The following is a 27,604-nucleotide window of genomic DNA, read 5'->3' as shown; positions in this document are numbered from 1 at the left end:
CTGTGGCCAAGAGGGGCTGGGGCCAGTTTGCAGGCCACTGCAGGGTGCACAAATAGGGATGAAGTGTGTCTACTTATCGCCCAATGCATGAGTGGGCAATTCCTTCTGGGCTGCTTTGTGTATGGTGCTGAAACCTATAGCTCCATCAAAGGCATTTTGGTGGATGAATGCCAAGGTTTTTTTGTGTGTATGGGGGAGACAAAAACAAGGAACATCCTATGCCACCATGATGTTGATATCACTGTAAATGTTTCTTTTTTTAAAATAAGTTTATTGTAGAAAAGTTTAAATGTGTAAAAAATATAAAGAAGAAAATAAAAATCACTGGTAACTTTACCATCCTAAGATAACCATTTAAAATATTTTAGTGTATTTTCTTCCAATAACTTTCACGTATATATATATTTTTAAAGTTAAGGTAAGAGTATGCATTTGTGTTCCCATTTTTACACCTTACAAAGCAAGGTAAGGGGGTACCTGGGTGGCTCAGTCAGTTAAGTGTTAAGTTAAGATAAGTTAGTTAAGCTGGACTGACTGCTCAGAGCCTGGAACCTGCTTTGGATTCTCTGTCTCCTTCTCTCTCTGCCCCTCCCCTGCTCATGCTCTGTCTCTCAAAAATAAATAAATGTTTAAAAAAAGCAAGGTAAGCATTGTTTCCCATGTCTTTACAAGCATCATTTAAATTCCCATGCAATAATCTGTTATATCAATGTTTTTCAAAATGTCATTTTCATGTATAATTTCCTATTATAAATATTATTGGAAGGAACACCTTTGTAAACATTTTTGAGGGATTTTCTCTGCTGATTATCTCTCTCTTTTTTTTTTAATAATTTCTTTCTTCTTAAGGATGGATAACACTTTCCCATAATCCCTCATGAATTTTTCTCTATTATTTTATTGTATTCTTTATTTTTATTCAAGTATTGTATTTTATTCTTTATTTTTTTATTCAAGTATAATTGACACTTACTATCTGTTTTTTTTTTTTTTTTTTACTTTTTAATTTGAGAGAGAGAGAGAGAGAGAGAGAGAGCGCACACCTGAGCAGGAGAGAGGGGCAGGGAGGGGGAAAGAGAGAACCTTAAGCAGACTCCACGTTCAGCAAGGAGCCTGACATGGGATTGGATCCCACAAACCGGGATCATGACCTGAGCTGAAATCAAGAGTCAGATGCTCAACCAAGTAAGCCACCCAGGTGCCCCTATCTCTGTTTTAAGAGATTACTAAAAGTTAAATTTCCACGCCAAAAGACATAAATATTTTTGAGGTTCTTGTTATACACTGACCAATATTTTTTCAGGACATTTATACCAAATCATATTCCACTGGCAGCATATAAGTAACCATTTCACTGCATGTTTACCAGCATTTAGTATTATCAAGGACAATTTGCAGGTAAATTTCCTTCCTTCCTTCCTTCCTTCCTTCCTTCCTTCCTTTCTTTTTCTTTCTTGTTTGCTTTTTTTAGGGGGTTAGGTTGTCAAGACATTGTATATGTGAAAAAGATCAGCCCCTTCAGAACATTTCAGAGCTTCCTTCACTAACAGAAATCCTAAACAGAAAACTTAAATCCACTGCGTTGAAATATTTCATATTTATTGAAAGTCCCCTTATTTTCTGCAATTGTGGAAAATAGTATGTCTGTGAAAACTGGTTTAGGTTTTAACACTTTTCATTTCAAAAGCATCGTTGTAGATAGCAGCATAATATTCCACTGAATAGCTATGTCATTATCTAATTGATACCTACACTTGAACATTTATTTTTTCCCCACATTTTAGCTGCAAATGCTGTGATGAAGATTCCTATTCATGAATTGTTAGCACCTCTGATTACTCTGGACCTACAAAATTTGTTTTTTAATTTTTTTTTTTAATGTTTATTTTTGAGACAGAGAGAGACAGAGCATGAACGGGGGAGGGTCAGAGAGAGGGAGACACAGAATCTGAAACAGGCTCCAGGCTCTGAGCTGTCAGCACAGAGCCCGACGCGGGGCTCGAACTCACGGACCGCGAGATCATGACCTGAGCCGAAGTCGGCCACTTAACCGACTGAGCCACCCAGGTGCCCCTGGACCTACAAAATTTGTGAATCATGTTACTGTGATTTTGGCTTTGACTCTAGCATTTAGGTCTGGTAACTAGGCTTCAGGTCTTACTCCCTGAGCCTAGGGTTCTCCAGAGACTGAGCCCCTCCCTTACTTCACAGTCCTTGGTAGCATCACTTCAAATTGCCCAACCTATCGATGCCTTAGTTTTTACTTCTTGAAAATAGGAATAATAACAGTTCCCACCTCCAAAGACTGTTGTCAAGGCTTGAATGAGATTATAGCTACTTTTTTGCTGCCTGTCCTTCTCCTAGTCCTTATTCTTCTAACGTGTTGAAAATCAAGTATAAGCCCTGCACTAGGTCCGGCAAGTGCCTGGTCCTAGTCCGGGCAGAGGTACAGGACCCAAGCAAGGGCAATCAAAATACATTTTGGGGAGTCATTATGGACATTGGGAAAGATTTCTATCTGAGAACAGGTATCACCAGGAGCCAGACAAGAAAGTCAAAGGAAAGGTAAGCAGAGCCAACAGAGCTCAAGAGGGAATTTGGAGCCATCGCTGGAGCCCCTGGATACAGTTTTCCCAAAGTCTTACACTTCCCACCGGTGAGATAAATCAATAACTTCCTTTCTTTGCTCCAATTGGTTCGTTCGGTGCTTCTGCTGCTCGTAACCAAAACAGCTTTATCGGTCATTTTTGCTGTGAGTATTTAATCCTATTTTACAATAGCGTATTAAAATACTACCACTATTAGTTCACTGAATATAGGGCATTATGTGATCCCAAGTATCATTATTATTAGAGGACTTGGAGGCTTTTCTTTTGTACATTTTTTTTTCAGAGTAAACATATTTTGTTGTCTTTATCCTTTTACCCTAAAATAAACATTGCCCCAGAATCTGAAGTCAGAATGACTAAGTTTTCTGTTGTTACTGTTTTGTAAGGATTCACTCCTGAGGTTGGCAACGTAGTCACAAGTGTGGTTCCTCTACGCATGAGGACGATCTAAGGGAAGAGGTTAATGGCCAATGTACAGTTTCCCACAGCTGCTGTAACAAAGTACCACAGACTGGGTATCTTCACACAGCAGGTATTTATTGTTGCACAGTTCTGGATGCTACAAGTCCAAAATCTAAGCAGTGCCTGGGCCACACTCCCTCTGAAACATGTAGGAAAAGTCTTCCTTGTTTCTTCCCAGTTTCTGCTGTTTGCCATCAATCTGTGGCATTCCTTAGCTTATAAATGTGTCACTTCAGTCAACTGGCCATCTATTTCCCACGTGTTTGCATATTGTCTCCGCTCTGTGCTGGTCTCTATCTGTGTCCAAATTTCTCCTTTTTGTAAAGACACCGATTGTATTGGATTAGAGCCCACGCTAATGACCTCATTTTAACTTTCCTCTGTAGAGACCATGTTTCCAAATAAGGCCATATTCTGAGGTACCAAGGGTTAGGACTTCAACATTTCTTTCTTTGGGGGGACACAAGTCAACTGACACGGTAACCATTTCGCTTTAACAGTGGAGAGGCTGTTTGCAAAGGCCACAATTCCTCTCATCCTTGTTTTCCTGCTCCCATTTGCAATGGAAGTTTGCTACTCTTCCCCACAAAAGCTGGAGTCTGTTTCTCCTTCTCCCTGAACTGGGGCTTTTGGACTTGCTGAGACCAATAAAATGCAACGGTCAGTCTAGATTTCAAGATAGTTTACAGCCTCCGCTCTCATTCCTACTAGCCTGAGACCATTTTGCGAAGTCCGAGGTAGGCTGTTGGAAATGTCAGTGAACGAGAACTGAGGAGCCCCAGCCAACGGCACTAATTGCTGGGCATGTAAGTGAGGCCATCTTGGACCGGGCAGACCCATCTGAGCTCTGGCAGCTGGTGCTATAGCTGCATGAAGGACCAGCAGACGTGACCAGCAGAAGTACTGTCTCACTGAGCCCAAACTACTGGCCTCCAAAAAAAAAAAAAAAAAGGTTATTTCAAGTTACTACATTTTGGAGTGATTTGTTACATAATAATAAATGATTGATACAGTAGATCTGAGTCCTCTTTTACTACCTCAATCACCTTGGTTAAATCACTTACTTCCACTTACGTCTAGGAGCTCCTGCTTCTTTCTTTGTAAAATGTGGGTACCTTACTGATCTTTCGCCATCAGTTCCAAGTTTCAAGTTGTTCATTTCCATTTAATAAAACCCTGGGGGCCCCTGGGTGGCTCAATCAGTTAAGCATCTGACTCTTGATTTCGGCTCAGGTCGTGATCTCACGTTTCGTGAGGTCAAACTGTGCCTCAGGCTCCACACTGACAGTGCAGAGCCTGCTTGGGATTCTCTTTCTTTCTCCCCTTCTGTGCACTCTCTCAAAATAAATAAATAAACTTAACAACAACAACAACAACAAAAACAATCCAAAGAGGTAAAAGGCATAAAAGGAACTTATCAGCTCAAGTAACTGAAAAGTCCAGGGGTCTGGTCTGGCTTCCAGTAAAACTTAATTGAAGGACTCAAGTGATGAAATTAGGGTTCTGCTGGCCTCTTCCTTTCCACTCTGTTTTCCTCTGGGCATCAGTTTTATTCTCAAGCAGTCTTTTCCCGAGTGGAGCCCTTCTTTCTTGTCAAAGCTTAAGGTCATCCAGCTTGGTAGGTCCAGAAGGGTCTCGCTCTCATTGTACCAAGTGGAAACAGGTGGCTGTTATTAACCGAACCAGGCCAGGGGGCTGAGAGGCTCCAAATGGTCGGGGTTGGGACATGTGCCGATGCTTCACCAGTGAGGTGGAAAGGCAGAGGGTGGCACTGGAGGAAGAAAGATCAAGACTGTCGGTAAAGATTAGCACAAAGGAAAACCAGGGTGCTGTTAGTGGAAGAAAAGACATGGGAGTTGCGTAGGCAGAGAGTAACATGTTCACTCTCTCTTGCATAGGCTTGTTGAACAGATAACAGTAATAGCTTACATTTATTAAATGCTTATTAGATGCTCCACACTACTCTAAATACTTCACTCTTTTTTCTCTATTTTTTAAAAAAATCTTTACTTATTTTTGAGAGAGAGACAGAGACAGAACTCGAGTAGGGGAGGAGCAGAGAGAGACAGAGAGAAAGAATCTGAAGCAGGCTCCAGGCTCTGAGCTGTCAGCACAGACAGAGCCCGATGCGGGGCTCGAACTCATGGAGTGTGAGATCATGACCTGAGCCAAAGACGGATGCTCAACCAACTGAGCCACCCAGGTGCCCCACTATGCTCTGTTTAACTCCTTTTAATCTCCTCAATTTAGAAGTAGGTGCACTTATTACTTCTGCTTTACAAATGAGAAGACTGAGGCATGAAGTGATTAAGTTGCCCATGGTCAAACAGATAGAAGCCAACTAGACTGGCTTGAGAGCGATCACCTTTAACCAACAGTCTCTACACACAATAGACCACCAGCACTATGGCAGGCAGAACCCTGAGATGGTCCCCAAGATTCCCACACCCTGGTGTATTATCCCGTCTTCTGAGAGTGAGTGAGACCTGTAAATGTGTTGGGATACTCACTTCATTAGGTTACATTTTGTGGCAAAAGTGATGGGATGCTCACTCCCAAAACTCCTACAAAGCTGCCTGTAGGGAGATTCTCTGTCGCTAGAGACGAGCTGTCGTTATGTGAGAGGAGAGGACTGAATGGGTTGGACCTGAAGATGGTCTCCAGCTAACATCTACCTCCAGCCAACAAGCAGGAAGAAAATGGGGATCTCTGTCCTACAGTGACAAAGATCTGAATTCTGTCAATAATCTGAATGGGTTTTGAAGAGGATTCTGAACTGCAGATGAGAATGCCTGGCAGACACCTTGATTTCAGCCTAGGGAGACTCTGAGCAGAAGACCCAGTTATGCTGTACCCCAACTTTGGAACTACAAAGCAGTGACATAATAAAGGTGTATTGTCGTAAGCTGCTAAGTTTGGGGGTCATGTATAACCCACACCAGCCCTTTCTCTTTGTAGACTTATCTTCCTATGGAGGATCCCTTCCCTCTTTTGGCACTCCCACGGCCCCTCACACCCAGTATCTTGGGGTGCTCACCATATTGTGCATCCCCCACATCTCCTGGGAGGTGGATTGTAATCATCAGGTGGGGGCACTGTCAGGTTCACTGCCTGGTCATTCTATACTGTCAACACTTGATATGATGTCCGGTATATATGAGCTGTTCTATAATTGGCTGTAGAATGAATGAATGAAAAGGCATCCTGTGTGGTATCCATTTAAAATTCTATTTTATAGGGGCGCCTGGGTGGCTTACAACCGACTCTTGGTTTTGGCTCAGGTCATGATCTCGCAATTCGTGGGTTTGAGGCCCATGTCAGGCTCTGTGCTGACAGTGCTGAGCCTGCTTGGGATTTTCTCTGTATCCCTCTCTCTCTGACCCTCCTCTTTGGGCGGTCTCTTTCTCTCTGTCGTGCTCAAAATAAATAAAGTCACAAAAAAAGTCTATTTTATTATGGCACCTGGTAAGGCCTGGGTTCAGCCTAGGGCCTCAGAAAAGTCACCAGCCTGGATCTAATTCAATGTTACTTTTTAGTGTGCGGCATCCTAAGGGTAGTGGTGATTTACTCTCCAAACCCATGCGAACTTTCCCCCACTAAGCCACTTCTCCCACCCACGTGTCGGTGTCTTCTCAAACCATCATTTCTTTGCCTCTGCACATGGGTGGAGCACAGGCCTCAGAATCCCAGCTCTACTACTCACTAGCTGGGGATCCATTATTTGACTCCTCTGAACATGTTTCTTTGTCGATAAAATAGGGAAAATAATCCCTACTGCTGGCGGACTCTTGTAAGGACTCTATGTACTTTGGAAGGTAAACGCGAAGGTCACAGGCCTTGCCTTTTTTCATCTTGGGCGGGTTCCCACCATGCCCGCCCAGTAAATGCTCAATGAATTTGCTGAATGAACAGTTTCTGGAAAAAATTCAGCACAGTGCCTGGTAGATGATAGGCATTTCACAAATCGCAGTTTTTATTACCTACATTTTGCAAAGGAGGAAACTCACCTGGGGATGTCTTCTAGCCTACAGTTCTAATTCAAATCCCAGGGAGTTTACCATTCATTCGTTAGTAAGGTAGCCAGACACACAGGGGTCATTATAACCTCTTTCGAAGCTCCAACTGACAACTGGACAGCCCTTAAATACGACACTCCCAAGAAAACTGACCCTCCAGCATTTACGGGGGAGTCAGGATTCCAACAAAACCAGGAAGGACCAAATTCCAAAGCAAACAAACTCATTACTGAGGGAGGGTGTTCCCCCCTGTTCATCTAAAGATAGGGCGCGGGCCCTCCCCAGGAACTTCCTGGCTTTTATTAGTTTGTAATCCCAAACGTAACTTTTCAAAGGTTTTTCTTTTGGAAGTGTGGGTGTGAAAGTGCTTCCCTAATCACATCTTGCAGGAGGATCTCTGAACATCTGTACATTATTTGAAAACCTAGCATCCGGTTGGGATGTTTGGGTGGCTGGGTGGGTGGGTGGAGGACCCTGCGTGGTGGGATGGAATAGCAGGAGCACGTTAAAAACATGTCAAAATGGCTTTTAAACAGAGGCAGAAAAATTAGGCAAAAATTACAAATGGCAAATTACCTTGGCTTAATTACACGTTTAATCAAAAGCCTGCCTCCCCCACTTTTAGTACCCGCGTAAGAGGGGAAAATAGGGCGCTTAGAAGTCTGAGCGATAAAGATCTTCTCACCAAGAGCCAAGGGACAAAACTCATTACAGATAAGCCTAGTCCTCCCATTTCCCCCGGACGCCTCTCCCGGATTGCTAAAGAGGCAGCCGCTCCCCGGGTAGCTGCCAGGAAATCGGTCCTGCCCCGCGGCGCTGCTTTCACCCAGCCGGGGGTGAGAGGCGCATTTCCTGCGCCCTCCCCACCACCCAGCCAGAGCGCGGGAACCTTCCCTCCTCCCGCGGAGCTTGGAGTTGGAAAAACTCAGCCACCGATCCTCAGTGGCGAGGGGGAAGGGGGTGTGGGGCTCGGAAGGGCTGGATTTTGCAAGCCTCGGATCGATATCCCTCCCCTCCCCCCCTCCCTAGCCGCGGACTCCGCCAATGGAAGCCTGAAAGGGGGAAAAAAAAATTAAATCCCAACGCAGCCCCAGAGCAAAGGCCTCTCGGCTTTGTTTCCAGGCGGGGGAATGCGCCGGGCTGGGGGCACGAGCAGGGACTGAGGCAGGGCGCGCCCCGCTGCGGCGCTGCTAGGGCGCTGGGGCCGAACTGGAACCCCCCCCCCCCTCGCCTAAAAAGGCGGGCAATCGACTGTCCCCTTCCTCTCCTCTCCTCAGACCCGAACCAGGTCCTCCTGCCCCCAGGTCCGGGATCTCCGAGCAAAGCAGACGACGGAGGGGAGATCTCGCCAAGCCCGCGCTAAGCGCGGCGTCTTTAAGAGCTCGCAGAACTGGGAGCTGGCAAAGACTCGCCAGCTCAAGAAGGCAGCCGTCCTCCTCCCTCTCTCCGAGACTGGGCCAGAGCCGTCCCCAGGCCCCAAACTGCCTCAGCCGAGCCCGCAGTACCCCTGGCTGTGCGGGGGCAGAACCCGGCTGCGGGACCCCTCGGAGGCGGGAGCCGAGCGCGGCTGCTTTAAGAGCGCGGTGAGCGCGCTCCCGCTGCCCGCAGCCCGGCTGCGTGCCCCCGTGCCCGCCGCGCGCCCCCTGCTCGCGCGCCGCCGCGCCCGCCGCCGCGCGCCCCCTGCTCGCTCGCTCGCCGGCTTTAAAGTCTCTGCCAGGATCCATGCTCACATGTTACTTCCTGTATGGAGGCATGGCCAGTTTCCAGCCCCGCGCTCCTCGTTCCTCCCCAGCCTGCGCTGGAGCCACAACTTTCAGGAGCATGGACTGAAGGCGCCCTCGCCCCAGCGCCCCTCTGAGATCCTTTGTGTTTTCCTCCGTTTCCTCCGGCCGTTTCTATTTTGGGGGGCTCTTCGCTCCCCCCGCCTCTCCCCTCCCCTTCCCCGCTCGCAAACATGCCTCCTTCCTTCCCCGGGCCCTGGAAGGAGCTGCCTGCCTGAAGCCCGGAGACGCCGCGCCGCGCTCAGCCCCGCCGCCGCCCGCCGGCTCTCGGGCTGCGCCGCGCCGCCGACTCAAGTTGGGGATCTTCGGCTGCTCGCCGCCGCCGCCGCCTGCGGTCCCTGCCTGCCCCGGGCCCCCGGCATCGCCGCCGCCCGCCGACTATTCACTGGCCCTGCTCGCTCGGCTTGCTCTTTTTTTGAACGGAAAGCAGCCCTTCTCCGCCGAGGATCGTCCCCAGCGTGGCTCCGCGTTCCCGGTCACTTTTTGAGATTTTCCGGGGGGCGCTCGGCGGCTTCCCGGATTCCAGGGGGACTCGGGCCGCCGAGCGCGGGGGGCCCTTAGAGCAGGCGAGCAGGGGAAGAGCCCGGGCTTAGCGGAGGCTCACACGGAGGCAAGAACTTACTCAACAAGTTTACCCCCCCTGCCTTCCTCTTTTCGATGTGCGTTTTCGGACATGCGGAGGTTACTGGAACCGTGTTGGTGGATTTTGTTCCTGAAAATCACCAGTTCCGTGCTCCATTATGTCGTGTGCTTCCCCGGTGAGTGCCGGCCGCTGAGGGGACCCGGCCCTGGCCGGCGCGCGCGGGGGGATGCGGAGTTGTCGCCGCGGCACGGAGCTCGGGCGCCCGTCCCGAGGACCCTGGAGAGGGCGAAGGGGGGCCGGGCGCCCGGGAAGGAGAGAGAGGGATCCGCTCGGCTGGTTCTGGCGGCGTTTAGGGAGGCTGATGGTTGGGGAGGATGGAAGCAAGGGCTGGCGGGGGGACAAGGGGCCGTAGAGGTCTGCTCTCGCTCAGGTTTGGGGGGGGGGGTTCTGAGGGAGCCGGAGTAGGAAGAAAAGCTCGCTTTGGTGACACGCCGCGGTTCGGGAGAGAGCGAGCTCTGGAGCGATTGAGGAGACTGGGGCCAGGGGAGGATGCCTCTGTGGGTTTGGGGGGCCCAGGGTGCGCCCCTCGCCTAGGAGAGGATTGAAGGAGCTCGGAATTGGGGGACTTGCTTTGCGGCTTCCCGACTCTTTGGAGAGGCTGGTGGTGGAGGCTTGGGGATGTTGGGAGCCGCCTGCGTTCTGGTGTCCGGAGCCAGGGGCGACCCCCGTTCGGGGCTGGGGGGCAGGCTGCTCTTCCGTGCTGGAGCGAGACAGCTTTCCCGGGCGCTGGGGCCCGGGAGCGGTAGGAGGGCTGGGAGCAGGCGGTTTAGGGAGATCCGGGGCTCCCCCAACCGCGACCCCGTGGCGCCTTTGCCCAGCAACTCTGCTCCGCGGGGCTGCTCCAGTAGGGGCGCCGGGGGCGGGGGAGGGGGGTGGGTGGTCGGCAGCTGGATTCCAGTTCGCAACGGGGCGGATTTTTTTTCTGTCTCGCGCGCCCTGCCTACCTTCATCTTTGCCCTTTTGCAGGCTGTTCGCGGCTGGCAGACCTAGACCCGCTCCTTTCTGGCCAGGTTAAGACGGGAACAGTATTGGCTATCGATGACGATAATAAATCACCGCACGTAGCAGTGTGCGGCTCGGCGACCCTCCACATCCAGCCCTCCACTGGCGGACCCTTTTTCCTCTCCGGGAGAGCAGAGGCCAGCCGCCTCCCTTGCCTCTCTTGCAGGAGCCCCCCAACCCCCCGCGCCCGGGGCTACAGCTACACAGCTCCGAGCTCCTTGGAGTCTGTCCGACCCTGCTCCCCGGGGGTGGAGGCCACGTCCTCTGCCCTAGCATGGGGAAGGGATGGGAAGGGGGTGATTCGCTTTTTTATCACTCGCTCTCGTAAGGATGGAGGACCCCCCCCCCCCCGTTTCTGCCCTCTCATCCATTAGCTGTTGGCTACTCAGAGGTGGGGGTTATCTGAATGAAGGAAAAAAGGAACGTGCCCTGATGTTTCAGGCGGTCACAGCCGCCTCTCCCTGAGCGGCCTGAGCGCAAGGTTTTGGTGCAGCGGGTCTCCCAGCTCCATCGTGCGCCCTGCAACAGGGCGCGGGCGCTCTCGCTGCCCTCAGGGACCTGCTCCGGGAGTGGCAGCGAGTGTCCCTTTTGCAGGCACGGGGTGGCCTCGAGGGGCAGAGAGGCAAGGCACTGTCTTCTCTACGGCAACCCCTTTCCCCTCTGCGCATCCTCCTGCCCCCGGAACCGCAGGGAGCTCCTGCCACTGCCCCGAAACCTAGCTCGGATGGTGAGCGAGGACGCGCGTCCACAGCTAACACTGAGGCCTGGGGTTTGCCCACCGGGGTTCCGTCTCCACGGGGCTAGGGGCGGTGCGGACATTTCTCCTTAAGAATGCCCTCTCTCCCTTAAAAGACTCCCGTGTTTGTGTTTCCCATCTGCTGCTTCTAGACTTTCTCTGCAGTAGACTTGCCGGCTGAGTGGGCTCAGGTGCATAGTGGGGTCGAGCGTTGTAAGGGTCACGCTTTAATAGGGGCAGTGGGAGGCAGCAGAAGAGCAGCCCTGCGAAAGAAGAGGAATTTCTCCTTCCACTTCTGGCCGCCTCCTTTCCTCGGCTGTGCAGCCAGTGGGCTGGCCATGGTTTTCTTTTTCCTGGTGTCTCAGGAAGCGTGAAATCCAAAATGGGACCTCCAGTGATGCCGCCTTCGTGGGGCTTGGACAGTTTGCACCTTCCACGTTTTCTTTTCGTGCCCACGCGGGGAGGTAGATAGCACATTTCCTTGCCCCGGAGCCCAAGACTGTTGGAAAGGGAAGGTGCAATGGTGTGAGGCTCGGGGAAGAGGGGCTGTGGTTCGGAAAAGTACCTTTTGGAGAGGGTGCAGCAAGCAGCCTCTGGAATCAGGCAAAGTTAAAATGTCAGAACCGTGGGAGACGCCGGCTTTCGGTTTTCTGAAGGTGCCGCGACGCCGCTGGACCTCAGGGGGCGCCCCCGAGCCACTGGTGGGGCTCCTACCACCTCAGCTCGGCCGGCTCGGCCTCCTGGGTGCGGTGGGGCCGCGGTGGGAGCGCGGGTTGGGGCGCACGCGGCCGGGTTCCCGGGCTCGGGGGCCTGCGGGTGCGCCCTGGGGCGAGGAGGCAGCCTCAGCTGGGAGCTTCTGCTCCTGGCTCGCTCCAAACCCAGTGGGGGCCCTCATTTGCTTTGGGGACCCCCCCCCCTTGCCCTCCATAACCTCGGAAGCTTTTATCTGGTTGACAGGAGGGATAAAAATGCTTCTGGTGTTTGGTTGGGTCCTCCTTGTGAGGTTTTAACCCCAATCCCTTATTTTGTTTCCTCTCAGAATGACCCAACTTTCCATTTGTATTTGTCCTCCGCTCGTGTTTCGGATGCAGGGTAGCTGTAATTTGGGAGGATTTTGGAAACAGCCCTGCCATGGATCTTTCCCCAGCTGGTCGGAAACAGTGGCTTTTAGTTAGTCTTCCAACAAAAGTACAGTATATGGCAGGTGTGGGACCCGCATCTCGGTTAGTGTTTCAAGAGATGTTTCCACTTTCCAGAGCAGAAGTGTTATCAAACATGTTTTAGTGCCTAGTACGTTCTTTTCCTACGTGCTTTAGAAAATACGCTGTTGCAGAAAGATTTATGAAAATAGGAAAATGCAATGGATCCCTGTGGGTCCCGCCACCCAGTTACAGCGATGATCAATTCAATCTTTTCTATACCCTTCCACCCTCCCTAACAGCTCGTTATTTAAAAGCAAACCCGGTTCATACTTCACTTAAGCGTGTCGCATATGTAGCTCATCTTTGAGAATTTAAGTGCTTGCAACAGGATATAAAATGTTACGTGAGAGGGTTAACATTTTATGTATTTTACATTTGTAAGCTATTCAGCAGAAACATAAAATTTTTTTTTATTGATTTCTTCTCTCTTTCCACCCTCAGAGTGAAACTGTTCTCTTTGATTCTGATATGTTTTGTACCATAATTACATTACATCTAGGAGGCCGACGTTGGAAACACTTCAGATGGATAAGCTCTGTGTACTTTGGATGTGTCAGAATCAGACCATCGGTGATTGATGTCCAGTGAATCTCCCTCTCCTGCTGTCGGATCATTTGCATGTACTTGCTTATTGGTGATGGACATCCTTTATGGCCTTCTTAAAGATACTTTTTAAAAAACTTTTATTTATTTTGAGAGAGCATGCACGTGGGAGGGGCAGAGAGAGGGAGAGAGAATCCCAAGCAGGCATGGGGGCTCAAATCCATGAACTGCAGCACCATGACCCCAGCTGAAATCAAGTGTCTGTTGCCTAACCGATTGAACCACCCAGGCACCCCATTTACGGCCTTAGAAGTGATATTTGTACGGCAGAGGTGATATTTGTACGCTGGCAATCTTACTCTTTAGGAATGGAGTGAGAAATCATTCAGGTCCCTTCACCCCCTACACCCCGCTTCATGTGTCTTGTTTGAACCTGAATCTTTGTCCAGTCTTGAAACTTGGTCTCTTGGACACAGTTGTGGAATACAGCCTTCCATGTTTCCTTCTAAAGTGTCCTTCTTCCAGAGTTGATGAAGTTAGAACATGAATACAAATAGGCGTATCAGGATTTTTTGGAAATGGGAAGTTGCTGCTGCCAGAGGCAGAAAGTTTTAAGGAAAAGTTGGCTGAAATGAGAAAAAAAAACCACAACTGTTCAATAGTGAAACACCTCCCCATAATCATGGACTTGTTTTCACTGAGTAAAAGATTATATTGTTTACATGAAGCAGTGCAGGGACAGCAAAAGGAAACAAAACCCCTTTCACATTCCTCTTTGTTTTCTGAAACTCCCCAAGTTAATGTATATAATCAGTTACATATTGCTGCGCCAATTGGAATGGACTTTCTTGCCATTCAGGTAAGATCATTAAAAATGCCCCATAGCAATTGTTCCTGCGGACCTCCCTCCCATCTCCTTACCCCCCTCTTGTTTTTCTGGAAACTTCTTGATGCAAAGGACAGTCTGGACACTTAGATTAGCTTTACCTAGGTGAAGACAAATTAAATGTTGCTAATGCTTTGCTGCTTTACCTCTTGACCTTTATGGTGGATGGTTTTTTTTTTTTTTAATCTGAATTTCCACTCAACATTTTACTTGTATAGTATGCGGCAGTGTAGTGGTATTTCTAATCAGGTGAAGATTCTAAGATGGGTGTACATTCTGAATTGCAAGATTAAAAAAAATAGGGTTAACATTTTCATCCTGGGCACAACTTCCCTGTGGTCACATTTCATGAATCAGAACTTTCGGTACAAATTCAGGGCATCTGAAGTTATCTAACGAATTCTGGATTCTCCCCATCTGCTCCCCTCCCCAATAAGCCTTTGATGTACCTTGGTACGGGTTGATCGCTATCAGGTGATCAGTGGTAATCACTGAAACTGCATTTTTGGCTGTATGTGTGGAAAATCAGAGGCCTGTGTATCTAATAATATAAAGGAAGCCAAGGAAATGTGTCTAGCTCCCCACCAGAGCTTGATGTAGGTAAAAAGCTAGTGAATACAGAGGCAGGGTGGGGGTGGGAGGGGCTCCAGAAAGTAAGAAATGTTCTCTTGGTAAGAGCCTGCCCCCAGCAGGCAGTGGGAGTTGATTGTGGAATTTGTCCTGGAATGAGATTGCCTGGGCACACATTAGGTCCATGCTAAATATTTGCAAAGGATTAAAGGATCAGATACTTCAGGTTCTCTTCCTGAGAAATTGGAGTGACCACCTTGCTTGTAAAGAACTAAACCCAGGTCTATGGCACTGCTATGTGCATGTAAAAAATCAAAGGCACCATTGTAAGGAAAAGGGTTATCTGTTACAGACTTTGATTTGACATTTTTGGGGGAAAGGGGGTTGTGTCTATGAGGAATTGTAACCAAGAAAAATCACTCCAAAAATGATGTGTGTTTTAAAATCCCTTGTTTACCTCTTCCTACTTTTTCCTACAGTTCCCTTTGTCTCAAATTTCCAAGACCACAGAATTGTTACCGTTTCTTTAAAAAAAATAAATCTGAAGCAATGTGGGTGAATTTCATTTTCAGAAGCATCTGATGGTTGAAATCTATAACAGATAAATTTGTGGTTTGCTCCGGTTCTAAAAAGTATGAAGTTTCTAAGAGATGGCTGTGTAAGATTGCTTGAAGTAAGCTAGAGGGCTCCGTGTGCCATTGTCTGCTCCTATAGGGACACCTGTGACTGGAGGGGCCCTTTCACCTGGTATCATTTGCAGCAAAATGTTTGGTGTTTTGACAGAAAAAAATATAATCTATGTGAGATGGTTTGTCAGGCCTATGCAGGTTCATAGATTTTATGAGTATAATATCTGATATACTTACTTTGAAAAACATTGTAAAAAGTGCTTTTAGGGCTACGCGGAGGAAAGACAGCTGACTAGGTTTCAGATGTGCTTCTCTTTTTGAAGCCCTTCTAACTGAATTGGGTGGTGTTACTGTTGTATGGGGGATGGGGGCTGGGAGGTGGGAGGCAACTGTCACATTGAAGGAGAAGTTGTGTTCTCATGAAGGTCACTGTACTGTTGGGTCTGCATATAGCAAGAAGTCTTGTAGGAGCCTGGAACTTGTTAATGCCTTTTGTTTTTGTTTTTAAACCAGGTAACTGGAGAGTTATACTGAATATATTGAACATAAGAGTATGGTCTTTGCAGCCAGCCCCCCTCTCCCATTACTAGCTGTGCTGCTTTAGATAAGTTACTTCACCTCTCTGTGCCCCTCTTTATCTCTCTTTCTCTTTTTCTCTCTGTCTCTGCGAAATGTCACAGTGATAGTACCCTGACTCCTAAGGTCTTTGCATGGCCTGAGCAAGAATGCATGCTAAAGGGCTTAGAACTTTGCATGGTGAACGAGAGGTACTCAGTACAGTAGCCGTTTTTATTTTATGTGTATTAAAGAGAGCTGGACAGGAGTATATGGAAAGAGGAGAATGGAACTGAAAAAGACAAGGGTGTGTAAAATTAAAAAAAAAACATTTTAAAAGTGTTTACATAAACTTGCACGATGGGTTTTGTGCCTGGCTTTGCTGTTGAGGGCAAGGAGGAAGAGGACGGGCATGGGGACATCCCATGTAGAATTAGTGAAATGGTTACTTTTTGAGGTTTAAGGAAATAAAGTCTCAATGAAGTCTGAGATATCTCATCACTCACAGGACAAAGGAGGGTCTCCCCGTTACCAACTTAAAAGTCTTTTTCTTTTTTAATGTTTATTTATTTTGAGAGCAAGAGGGAGAAAGAGAGGGGAGGGAAGGAGGGATAGAGAGAATCCCAAGCAGACCCTGTGCTGTGAACAGAGCCCGACCAGACATGGGGCTCGAGAGATCATGACCTGAGCGGAAATGAAGAGTCAAACCCTTATCCGACTGAGCCCCCCTCAGGCGCCCCTCCCAACTTTAAATGGAAAAAATGTTTTCCACCGTTTTAAAAGGTGCTGTGTGAATCTCCAGGATCCACGTGTGGTGTTATCCTTGGTAGAAAGAGTTGCCTGGCCCTGCACCCTGCCGATTCTTCTAAGGCCCTCTGGACTGTGTTGTTACCAAAGGGGAAGGGTCTGCCTGTTACCGGCATTCCTGGGTTTTAATTTTGTGCTGCTAAGGGGAAGCAAGCCGTGCTATTTGGGTATTGCTTTTATTTTGTACTCGTATGGCACTTGGACACCGTCACATCCCTGGCTCCCCGTCTTCATGGATTCAGACCTGCCGAGCGTGCAGGGGAGAGCCACACACGGTGCGTAGCAGCTCCTGCCCTCGAATCAATTTCTTGCAAACTGAAATCAGCATGATGGTTTTCTGGCCAAACAACAAAATGTGATTTTAAACCACTCGACTTAGCTATTTTTGGGCTGTGGCAAAGTGACACAGTTGGCTGCTAAAATCGAGCAGCTAAAAAAGAAGAAATGAAAGCATAGTTCATGGAATATGTAACACTTTCATGCAAGAAAATAGGACAACTGGTCTTATTTTTGGGTCTGTGATACTATTTTTCTAACGAGAATGAAACAGGTTTGTCAATTGATACCGCAATGGGTATACTTTTGAGGAATTCACGCTGGTTGTAGGACTCCAAGAGGTATTTGAATTTTCACACCATTGCAGCCACGTAAGCTCCACAGTGTACTTAAATCAGATAAATGCATCATCAGTTTGGAATAGTTTGGATAGAGGAGACCGCCATAAACGGTTTACCAAATGTAAACGCATAGGCCGGATTAATAAGGAAATGTTGACTTTTTGCAGGTCACGTTAGTTACGCATTGTCAAAAGGATTTCTTTACAAAGCGATTGTTATTTATAAGTGGTTTCTGTTTATTAAAAAAAAAAATTACTTTTCCTGAAGTGTGCCCATTCAGCGAGTGTGGAGGCTACAAACTAGGGGCCAATTACCCACCATCTTGTGGAGGTGGGATTGAGGGGCGTGCCCAGACGGAGGTACCTCTTCTTCAGGAACCACTGTAGGACCCCAGAGGCGCAGGTTGAAATTCTTGTTCTATTATGGCAGTGTTACCTTGGGCAAATGGGCCTCATTTTTTTAATCCATAAAATGAGAACAGTGGTGCTTGCCATTATCTAGGCGCTGTGCCTGAGCTTTGACCTACCTGGATGCAGACACTGTAAATATCTCTGCTTTAGGTTGAAGAAACTAAAGCTGAAGGAAGCTGTCCCTTGTCCACGGTGTCACCCCTTGGAGTAAGTGCGGTTGGCTAGATGATGCCTCTCTAATCATTTCTCAGGATACTTTTGAATTTCAGACTGGTTGCTGTTTGTTTGAAAACTGTTTTTCCTAATTGCATAGGAAGGCCAATTAAGAGACAGACCCAGCCTTGTACATTTCGCCTTGGTACTTTTCCCATATAAGCAAGGACCGTAAACACTAGGTGAAGTAAAGGTGTCTTTCTGTGTATTTACCACAAATAAATAAGGAAATAATGCAATTAGTATAGGACTTTATTTGGTTTCATTGAGGAGATGACCTTTCAGCAAATTACTTTAGCTTCTCAATAAGGTGATAATAACTGTGGGCAGAGTGAGTTTGTTGGTGGTAAGTTTTTTTGATTCCTCGTTAGAATGATCTCATGTAGTTTATTGTTTGAGAACTTTTGTTTGTGGCATCGAATATGGTTATGTTAGAATAATGCCGTATTATTATCCCATATATCATTCAAGTGTGGGCTGCAGGCTCTGGAGCTCAGCTGTCCAGGTTGTGTCCTTTTTTTGACTTGATGAAAAGGTCCGAGGGAGTTGTATTTGGTGGCAAGAGATGGTGTGGGTTCTGGATTTTTCCTCTGGGGTTTAGAAGTAGCCAAGGGAGCCAGCCAAGCCAGGCATGGGATCTGAGCAAGACCCTGCGCTCCTTTGGGGTTGTTTTTCCCACCCTTAACTGAAATTCGCCTGGGATTTTAGGGGTTGTTGGTGCCAGGCTGGGCAGTTTGGAAGGTTGTATCCTTTCTGCAGGATGCAAGTCAGATGCTCATTGCATATTATATTGTGATTTCTGAGGTGTACATCTTGTTAACATTCCTCTGAGAGTTTGCTTCCTAAGGCTCTAAGAACCCTTTGATTATGTTGCTAACCTTGCTACAGAATATCCTGAGGGAACAGCCAACAAGGTGGTGAGTGGATCTTGGTTAATGGAATGCCTATAAGCTATTTTTTGTTTTTAAACATTAAACCTTGTTTTTCCTGGAGTCCAGGTGAAAAACGGAGGCTTGTTCGTGCCAATGAGGTTACATAGGGCCTTTAAAACTAATGTGATTTGTGATTATGGGGCAGGATTCTTTGTCTAAATAGAGAACACAGAGCTAGTTCTTGATCTTACTCTGGAAAAGAGAAATAGAGAAGGACAGTCATTCGGGTTATCTGGAGTTCTGCGGGGGGCATCTGGCCATACTGTGTTGACAAGAAAAAAATGAAATGAAAAATTGGGGCATTTTGTATCTATGCCCTTAACAAGTGGATCCTGAGTATTTACAGCATGCCGGGCACTGTTCCAGGCACTTGGGGGACAGTGGTGACCCAAATGGGTGGAAACTCCTGTTCTCATGGTAGCTTCCCAGAGACGTCTCAGTTACTCCTGGAAAATTGGGACGCACTGCAGCTTAGTGCCTATATTCTTGCTTGGCAACAGGGTAAGCTTGAATTAAATAGTGGCTGCCCCCTGAGATGGGGCAGTCACCGGGCCCATAGCGGTTATTTACAATATCCAGCTGGTCCCTGGAGAGGTGTTTGCCATCTGTGTAGGGGAGACTTGTAAGTTTCTGCCTGAGGGCAAGTTTTTTTTGTTTGGTTTTTTGTCTTTTTTTGGTTTTTGCTTGCTTGAGGTTTTGTATTACCTGAATTAGAGGTGCGTAAGTGCGTGTGTATGTGCGTGTCATGCTGTGAGGACAAACACCACTGGCTGACAGAGTGCCTTCATTCCTGTCAGTCTGGCCTATACAAGCTGGAGCTCAGCCATCCTGGCTGTGTCCTTTTTGGCTGTGTAGGTGGCCTGCTGCTTGGGCGTTTCACGGTATTGTGACTTCTGTGGCCCCATCTAAATTGCTGTTGGCTTGTTCAGTTTCAAAAAAGTTGTTTTGAAAAATGTTATCACTTGGTATAAGAACCAGCTTTCTTGGTCACCTCCTTGTTACCAAACTATAGAGGAAGGAGATGAGGGAAGGACGGTGACCAGTCTGGAAGGATCCAAGTCAGTTAATACTGGAGATGTCATTTTAGTGGGTCCCTTGCCAAGTATCTTAATTTTTTCATAGAACATCCCTGAGCCATTAACTTTTTTGTGTATGATACCTGTACATGGTTTAATGTATGGTGGAAATAGCACATCTTAATTTTTCCAAAAACAACATATGAAAACCAGCAGAATGCCCAGCTTTTGGCATAGACAGAAGATTTGAGTAGGTGATTCCTTCGCCCTAATTCTAGCACATTCTTCAAGTGGCCATTATGATATGTGGTATATTCACCTGAATTCCTTATGTATGATTCAGATCCTAATTAGACTGTTTGCTCTTTGAGGCCAGAACGTCATTCCTCCTTCCATCTGGTCTATCTTCAGCATCGGTGGGATGTTAGTCATATTTGAGGACTGACAGAATGAGTAGATGCTCCCTTAAACAAGACATTACCAGACATTTGATAGCATTGTAATTGGTTTCCAGAAATCTCACATTGTATATTGTATCCTTATAAGAGGTAGGGTATTCACACTTAACGTCTTCTTTAAGAGAATTAAGAGTATACATATTTTCATGGTGTTTGCAGTCCATCCTTAAAAAGGGAGAAGCTGGGCATCTGGGTGGCTCAGTCAGTTGAGCATCCGACTCTTGATTTTGGCTCAGGTCATGATCCCAGGGTCATTGGGATGGAGCCCCGCATTCTACTCCCACTTGTGTGTGCCCTCACTCTCAAATAAGTAAATAAATAAAATAAAAATAAAATAACATAATAAGAGAGAAGATAAATTTGTATTTTCTGTTGCTGGCCACCAAGGTATCTTTTGCTGGAAACAAAATACATTCTAATTAGAGTTGAATGTCCTCAGGGGCAGCAGGGTTATATTTTGATGATCACAAACTTTCTCTTTTGGAATAACTTAGGCTACATTCTGTGAGGCTGGTGTTCATTTACACCAGTAGTCCCCTCGGTTTTAGGGTTGATTAAGGAGAAATGGGTATTCGCATGTCTGCTTTGGTTGTTCTGGTAACAGGGACATGAGGTATCCAGAGGGCTGCAGAGTTTGCTTGCACGGACCATAGAGTCTGAAGATGAATTAGTACCTTGTGACAAGGCTTTGGGCAGGTTGGTCTAGGAAAAGGGCTTGCCTGAACTATTTTTGCTTGCTTCACAAGTATTGGTTGATCACCTTGTCGAATGGCCTTGATGAGACAGCTGTTGGCTGGTACAGCATGGTGATTCTTTACTTTGCTTAGAAACGAAGTTTTCTAGAATTCATTGCTAGTCGACGCCACCCTGTTTTATTCTTCTTCCATCCAGTTGTTTTCTCTTCTAAAACTACTCATTTTCTCTGCTTACATGCATGCAAAGGCCACGTGGAGGGTGAGGACAGTAGAAAAAACTTGGTAGTTTTAGGTATCAGCTCCTCATTTTCCCAACTGATCAGATTGTGCAGAAGCTGCTAAAATTATCTCGCGGGATAGAGGGTGGGTAACTCTGGCATTCGTTTTTTCTGAACCCCTTTAAAGATGTGCTTTTTTTTTTTTTAGTTGTGTTTTTAATGTTTACTTTTGAGAGAGACAGAGACAGAGCACCAGCAGGGGAGGGGCAGAAAGAGAGAGACACACACAGAATCCAAAGCAGGCTCCAGGCTGTGAACTGTCAGCACAGAGCCCGACATGAGGCTTGAACCCACCAACAGTGAGATCATGACCTAAGCCAAAGTCGGAGGCTTAACCGACTGAGCCACCCAGGTGCCCCTCAGGATGTGCTTTTTAAAAGAGAAACTTCTCAGTTGTTACTGAGGCATAGCAACTGATGCAAAGGGGGGGGGGTGGTGCTGCTGATTCTAGAGGTTCCTGTCTTCACTGGGGATGCCAAGTGGAGGAAAAATTGATTTCTGGAGATGTAAGCACTCTGACCAGAGAAACAAAGGAGTTTGGGGAAATAATTCTTCACGTGCCTTGGGACCTTTAAGAGTTTTTACGAAGTGAGACTTGAGACAGGTGCATTCTGATGAAAGGGGCCACTGGCAAATGCGTTTGGTTTTTGAATTGCACAGGTCTGTCCATCAACTTAAGTAAGTGGCCCACTTTCGTGAATCCTCGCTTTGTTCTTTACTTACTTGGGCCAGTTACTTGAATTAGCTTTCTCATCTATAAAATGGGGGATGATGAGAGTTTTAACCTCCTGGAGTCCTTGCTGGGATGAAATGGGACTGTGAGTGCAAAGTACCAGAAAAGCATCAGGTGCACAGGGCATTATAAATGGTGCCTAGCCGTTTTTAATATCTGTTGCTTAACATTTATGAAAGAAATGCTTGCATACATATGAACTCACTTAGAGCCATGTGACCTTATGAAGAGGTGGGAGACTGGGAACTCAGGGAGAGCGGAGATCCCACAGTTAACAAAATGGCCGGATCGGAATTCCAACTTGCCTTTCTAGATGGTGTCATGTTCCCTCTCTGCTAACAGAGTAGGTGGTGGATGAATTAAAGTGCATGTGGCACCGGAACATTTTTTATTGACAGAGATTTACCAAAGATGGCTATTAGGTTTCAATTTGCCCTATCTGCCCCCACCTTAAAGGAACAGGTTTATAGTTACCCTTGGTATCTCATTACTGAAATTACCTGAGTGGGTAGGATGTACGTGTCTTACTCTCTCCCTTCCTTCTTTCCTTTCTCCTGTCTGTCTGTCTGTCTGTCTGTCTATCTATCTATCTATCTATCTATCTATCTATCTATATCTGTTAATGTGGGACCTGTCCTATCCCTTGGGTGCACACAGATGGGAATACTCAGTGCAAGTCTGTAGCATGTACGTGTTCATGTGTTTGTCTCCGTGTTATTTTGCAGGTGTTCTACACAGGGATTGGAAATTGGCATTTGAGGTGAGGGTCCTCATTGCCCTAGCTTGACAGACATTGCTATTTGATCACAGAGCTTTTTCCTGCGAACACCTAAACTAGGTCTTGAAGTTCTTTGCAAGATTTGGCCTGGGAGAGGACTTCTGTGCTGTCTCTGTGCTATTCTGAGACACGTTACCCAGCCTTAGAGGATAGCATAAGGAAAAGCATTTCCAAGGGGCTTTTATATTCTTGCTACTGCAGGGGCAATTTTTAAACCATGGAGCTCTTTTGAAATGGACCTGAAAGAGCAGGTATCAATAGCAAGTATCATGAGCACAGGTTTCCTGATTCACAACATTGATTTTGGCTCATATTTGACTCACATTCATTTATTCACAAGGAAAAAAAAATCCAAATCTCTTGGTGGTGGTTACATCATATTCTAATTGGTGAGCTTTACTAATGCAGGTTTAGGGACTTAAATTTAGTTGCTTAGTTTTCCTTTTCTTCAAAGCCCAAAGGTTTTGCATCAGATTAAGGCTCCTGTAGGACTGTTTGTATTCCAAAGTGACACCTTTCTGAATTCTTAGCTATTTAAGTAAGTGTTAAGTACGGGCTTGGTGACAGCAGTCTTTAAAACTGTGACTGGCTAAATGGATCCTTTCCCCTGTTGTTTATATCTGGTAAAGTGTCTTGTGTTTACTCTGAATAAATTCATTGTTACCTTTTAGGTAGCTTGTTTCTCAAAATTTGAGCGGTCCCCTGATCAGTGTTATTTTTGCTACTGAAATTGGAGAGCGGGGATAAAAGGTGAAAGGAGTTCTTTTGTGAAGCTGACGTCAGATGACTTTTTGGTATTTGGTAATACACCAAGTACTTGGATGATGGCAGGTAATCCCTTATCTGTTCCCTGGATATGAGCTTTTCACCCCTAAAGGTTGAGCCTTTGCTTAGCTATGAACTGTCTGTGGAGCTGAGCTGTCCCACATGGTAGCTGCCAGCCACAGGTGGCTAGTGACCACTCAAAATGTGGCTTGTCCGAATTGAGACACGCTTTAAGTCTAAGATACACACGGAGTTTCAAAGACCTATGGAAAAAGTTTGTAAAATAGCTCATTAACATTGTACATTGATTGTTGAAATGATAAATTTTCAATACTTTGGGTTAAGTGGAATATATTACTAAAATTTATATTGCCTGTTTCTTTTTACTGTTTCGTGTGATGTGACTATTGTAAAACTTAAAAGTACGTATGTGGCTCGCTTTCCTGGCTTGTATTGTAGTTTTATCTGATAGCACTGGGGTAGAGTGCTCTTTCCAGCCTTATCTTGCCTTCCAGAAGAGCGTTTCACAGCTGTACCCCCCTGCATGACAATGATCACCTCTCCTCCCTTCCGTACCCTTTTGACACATGGGACCAGGAGACTCTAGTCCTTGGTGGAGAGGCTTGCCTCCTGGAAGGCTCTGTCACTAGAAAGCAAGAGTCTGGGTATCACGAAAGAGAGTTGAGATCATTTATCTCTGAGGTCATTTATTTATTTTTAAAAATGTGTATTCATTTTTGAGAGACAGCGCACGTGGGCGGGGGAGGGGCAGAGAGCGAGGGGGACAGAGGATCGGAAGCAGGCTCTGCACTGATAGGAGTGAGCCCCACGTGGGGCTTGAACTCCCCAACTGCGAGATCGTGACCTGAGCTGAAGTCAGACGCTCAACCTGCTGAGCCACCCAGGCGGCCCATAGCTCTGAGGTCATTTAGCTCTGCCCGGCTGTGAAGTGGGGTGTAGCAGTCCTGCTCTGTGAAGTCGTTGAAGGACTAAATGAGGAGGGCCCCGTAAGGCAATTAACACAGGCCTGGTGGATAGTTAGCGTTTGAAAATATTAGCCATTGTTGTTATTTTACCAGCTCCTGAGTGGGCATTTGGCAGAGTTCCTGGCTTTGATTTCTCCCTCTTCTGGTTTTAGTTGGTCATGCACTGTGGGGTCTCTGGAGGGTTTCCAGCCGGCCTGCATGGTTTTAAAATGCCAGCCTCTGCTTCCTTGGACACCTAGGACAGTGGAGGAGACCTTGAGCATTCAGACTGAGCTTGCACTAAGCAACTTGAAAGACAGAAAGGACCTTGGAGAGCTTCAGGCATTGCCAGCTGCTTGCTTGTAGAAGCTCGTTGACCAGAGTGCTAATCCATCCCCCAATACCTGTTCCCTCCTGCCTGTGGGACCTCTCATCATGCAACACCCCAGGCCCTTGCATTTGTCCTCCTGTGTATTTGGTTTACTGAGGCCGAAGTTTCCATTTCTAGTGAATAGCCAAGTCTGTACCAGATCCAAGGACTGCACTCTAGTTATGACCAGCGGTCTGGGCGTTATTAACACAGCTGTGGATCCAGTGAGGTGGAGCAGGTGCATCTACAGAGTGCAGAGATGTCCAAGCCTTTTCTAAAGATGTTTGGTTTCTTTCTCCAACAGAATATGAAAACGGGAGGCTCTTCCAAGCAGAGTCAATATTCCAGACTTGCCAACCTGCTTCTTAACTATGAAGGGGACAATGGGGAAAATGGGAGAGACGAACACACGTATCAGACGGCTCAGATCCACCTAGAAGGTTCTTGACGTTGGGTCCTGTGTGTCGGTGCACATCTGCAGGCCAAGAACTTGGGTAAGGGTGGCCGATGCTGGAAGGAAGCGGCAGATTGGCTGGGAAGGCCCATCCCTCTTTAATTGTTCTTCAGGTTCTGGATGGGAATGCTTCCTTCCCAGGGAAGGTTTGGCAGGGTGGACACACGCCCTTTGTTTGGTGCAGGTGGTAAGAATCGGAGTTTCAGTTGTTAAGTTCTTTTGCGAGGCATAAAGGAGGTTGTTGAAGTCTTCAAGTTAGGGTGTCGGAGACGCGTTAGTAAGTAGGTCCTTAGGCCCCATCCAGCGTCTGCCTTGGAAACCCAGGGGACGGGCTGTGAGAGCAGCTGTTCGTGCTCACGTGGGAAGGGGAAGGAAAGGACTTCTCTGAGGACTTTCTCGTCTTCGGCACAACGAGATTTCAGGGTGACTCATAAAGGAAAATGATCCTCCAGACCTTTCTGTCCACACAGAGCTTTAGTGTTTCTGTTGCCAAATTATCAAGCCACCTACCTTTGCAGGTTGCCTGTGATCACCTGTGTCTGCTGCTTCTGCCAGTTGCCTCCCTCCTGGCCTTTCAGTGGGTCTGGGAGTTTTATACTCCTGCATAGTGATTTCTGCTATAATCCCTGATTTTTGGGAAGAATACTTCCCTTCCAGGCCATTCTTGGCAGGGGAGAGTGAGGGTATCCAGACATTTGGCTCTTCCTCCTTCTCCAGGTGTTGTATAGCGTTGCATCGCTAACATAAACCTCTGTTGGTTGAGCACCCACTCCGAGCAGGTGGGCCTCTTGTGAGGGGCCACACACACACACCCTGTCTGAAGTTTTGCTCAGTTAAGAAACTTGCCCAGCATCAGACACATTTGAAAGCAAGGATCCAAGTCTCTGACTCCAAAGCTAGAAGTCTTTTTCCTAACATCACGGTGCTTCTAATAGATAATTGGCTCTGCCCATCTTGGTTGAACTCTTGGTTCATTCTGAAAAGTCAAGAGTGAGCGAGGACTGAAGGCTAAGTTGAACAGATGTCTTCATTCTCTCACACTTTGCCAATGTAAGGAGACACGGAATAGGGTCAAGTATTTATGTGTATTTCTGACTTCTGACACTCAGGTTGGTGAAATGCTAGAATGCATTTTCAGCTCAATAAATGATATGTGTGTTAATAAAAATAAGGAAAAAAGCCTTATTGGGTAAGTGTGTTTTGTTCCTGTGGCCAAGAATAAAGTCAAAGGACTTAAAGATTATTATTTTCTTTTGGCTATAGAAACCTTTCAGGAACTCTTGGTAAATTACCTTGGATAACAGGATATAATTACACCTTTCGTCTGCAGAAGGCATGTTTGCAAGGGACTGTGTGATTTGTACAGGTTTCTGGAGGTTTCTGAGTAGTTCCAGAGAAGTAATGTCTTTGGTGGAGGGAAAATATTTGTGTTTCCTTCCTTGTTATCTCAGTACACAGCAAGCACACATCTTCGCTCTGACTTTTCTAAGGCTTTGGGACTCGGTCCACTCAGGTATTTTTGTCAATATTTTTGGCATCATCTGTAGCCAAGGAAGCAGCCAGCTCCTTAGGGATGAATTTTTAAAAAATTTTTTAATTTCTTATTTTTGAGACAGAGAGAGACAGAGCATGAGTGGGGGAGGGGCAGAGAGAGAATCTGAAGCAGGCTGCAGGCTCCAAGCTGTCAGCACAGAGCCTGACGTGGGGCTTGAACTCACGGACCGTAAGATCATGCATGACCTGAGCCGAAGTCAGACGCTTAACTGACTAAGCCACCCAGGTGCCCCAGGGATGAATTTTTAACTCTACTTTTTTGGTGGTGGATACTTTTAAAAGCAGAATAGGTGGACACGCTTTGAGTAATGAACCCACCTCACTGAGTTCTCTCTGTTAGTTCTGTCCTCGAGGAGCCATTGTAAATCTAAAGCCATCAATTCCCTGGGAGGAAGTTGCCAAGGTTTGTTTTCTTCTTTCTTTCTTGCCACACCTGTTAATTAGTTCCAGACACTAGCTAATCAGATGGCAAGCGTGAAAGCTCAAGGGTGAGAAGCAAGGTCAAATCAGTTGTCTTTCTCCCTACAATCGAAGCCCTTGTGTTAACAGCATTCCCAGGTTTGCAGCATTGTTTTTACTGTGTTCCCAAACTCTGTGTTTGTCATTTGTGAGTGCAGCCTGCACACAGCTACGGGGCTCTTTGTCTCCTGTGATGTTAGATTTGTGTTTATCTATTTGAGAGTATGTGGTTACAATAATGTGAGAGGGCAAAACAGTGGCCGAGAGGGGCAGAGAAGAAATGGGAGAACCTAGAGTTGTTGCTTCATCCTGGCAGTCGCTATAGCCTTAAGTTTTTTGGATAGGAGTGTGTGTGTGTGTGTGTGTGTGTGTGTGTGTGTGTGTAAATGATACAAATTACAAAGATAGCAACATAAGTGGCCAAAGTGATAAGTTGTTTTCAATATGTCATTTCTCATCATGGCAT

General features: G+C 46.8%; 1 protein-coding gene across 4 annotated transcripts in view; it reads left to right on the top strand.

Moving 5' to 3' along the window:
- Positions 1-9,489: 9,489 nt before the first annotated feature.
- The window catches only part of PTPRG (protein tyrosine phosphatase receptor type G), a 709,728-nt gene continuing 691,613 nt past the window's right edge, over positions 9,490-27,604 (top strand). For 3 of the 4 annotated variants that reach the window (XM_027039123.2, XM_027039124.2, XM_027039122.2), the window contains exon 1: positions 9,490-9,626. In XM_027039123.2, the coding sequence (XP_026894924.1) occupies positions 9,542-9,626 (85 nt within the window). In that variant the 5' untranslated portion in view covers positions 9,490-9,541. The remainder of the gene's footprint in view (positions 9,627-27,604) is intronic. The other variant, XM_027039125.2, reaches the window with a different exon arrangement.

This window comes from Acinonyx jubatus, chromosome A2 (assembly GCF_027475565.1).
Source record: "Acinonyx jubatus isolate Ajub_Pintada_27869175 chromosome A2, VMU_Ajub_asm_v1.0, whole genome shotgun sequence".
In the NCBI taxonomy this organism is placed as follows: domain Eukaryota; kingdom Metazoa; phylum Chordata; class Mammalia; order Carnivora; family Felidae; genus Acinonyx; species Acinonyx jubatus.
The sequence above is the reverse complement of the archived record's forward strand: the minus strand, read 5'-3'. Positions and strand labels throughout refer to the sequence as shown.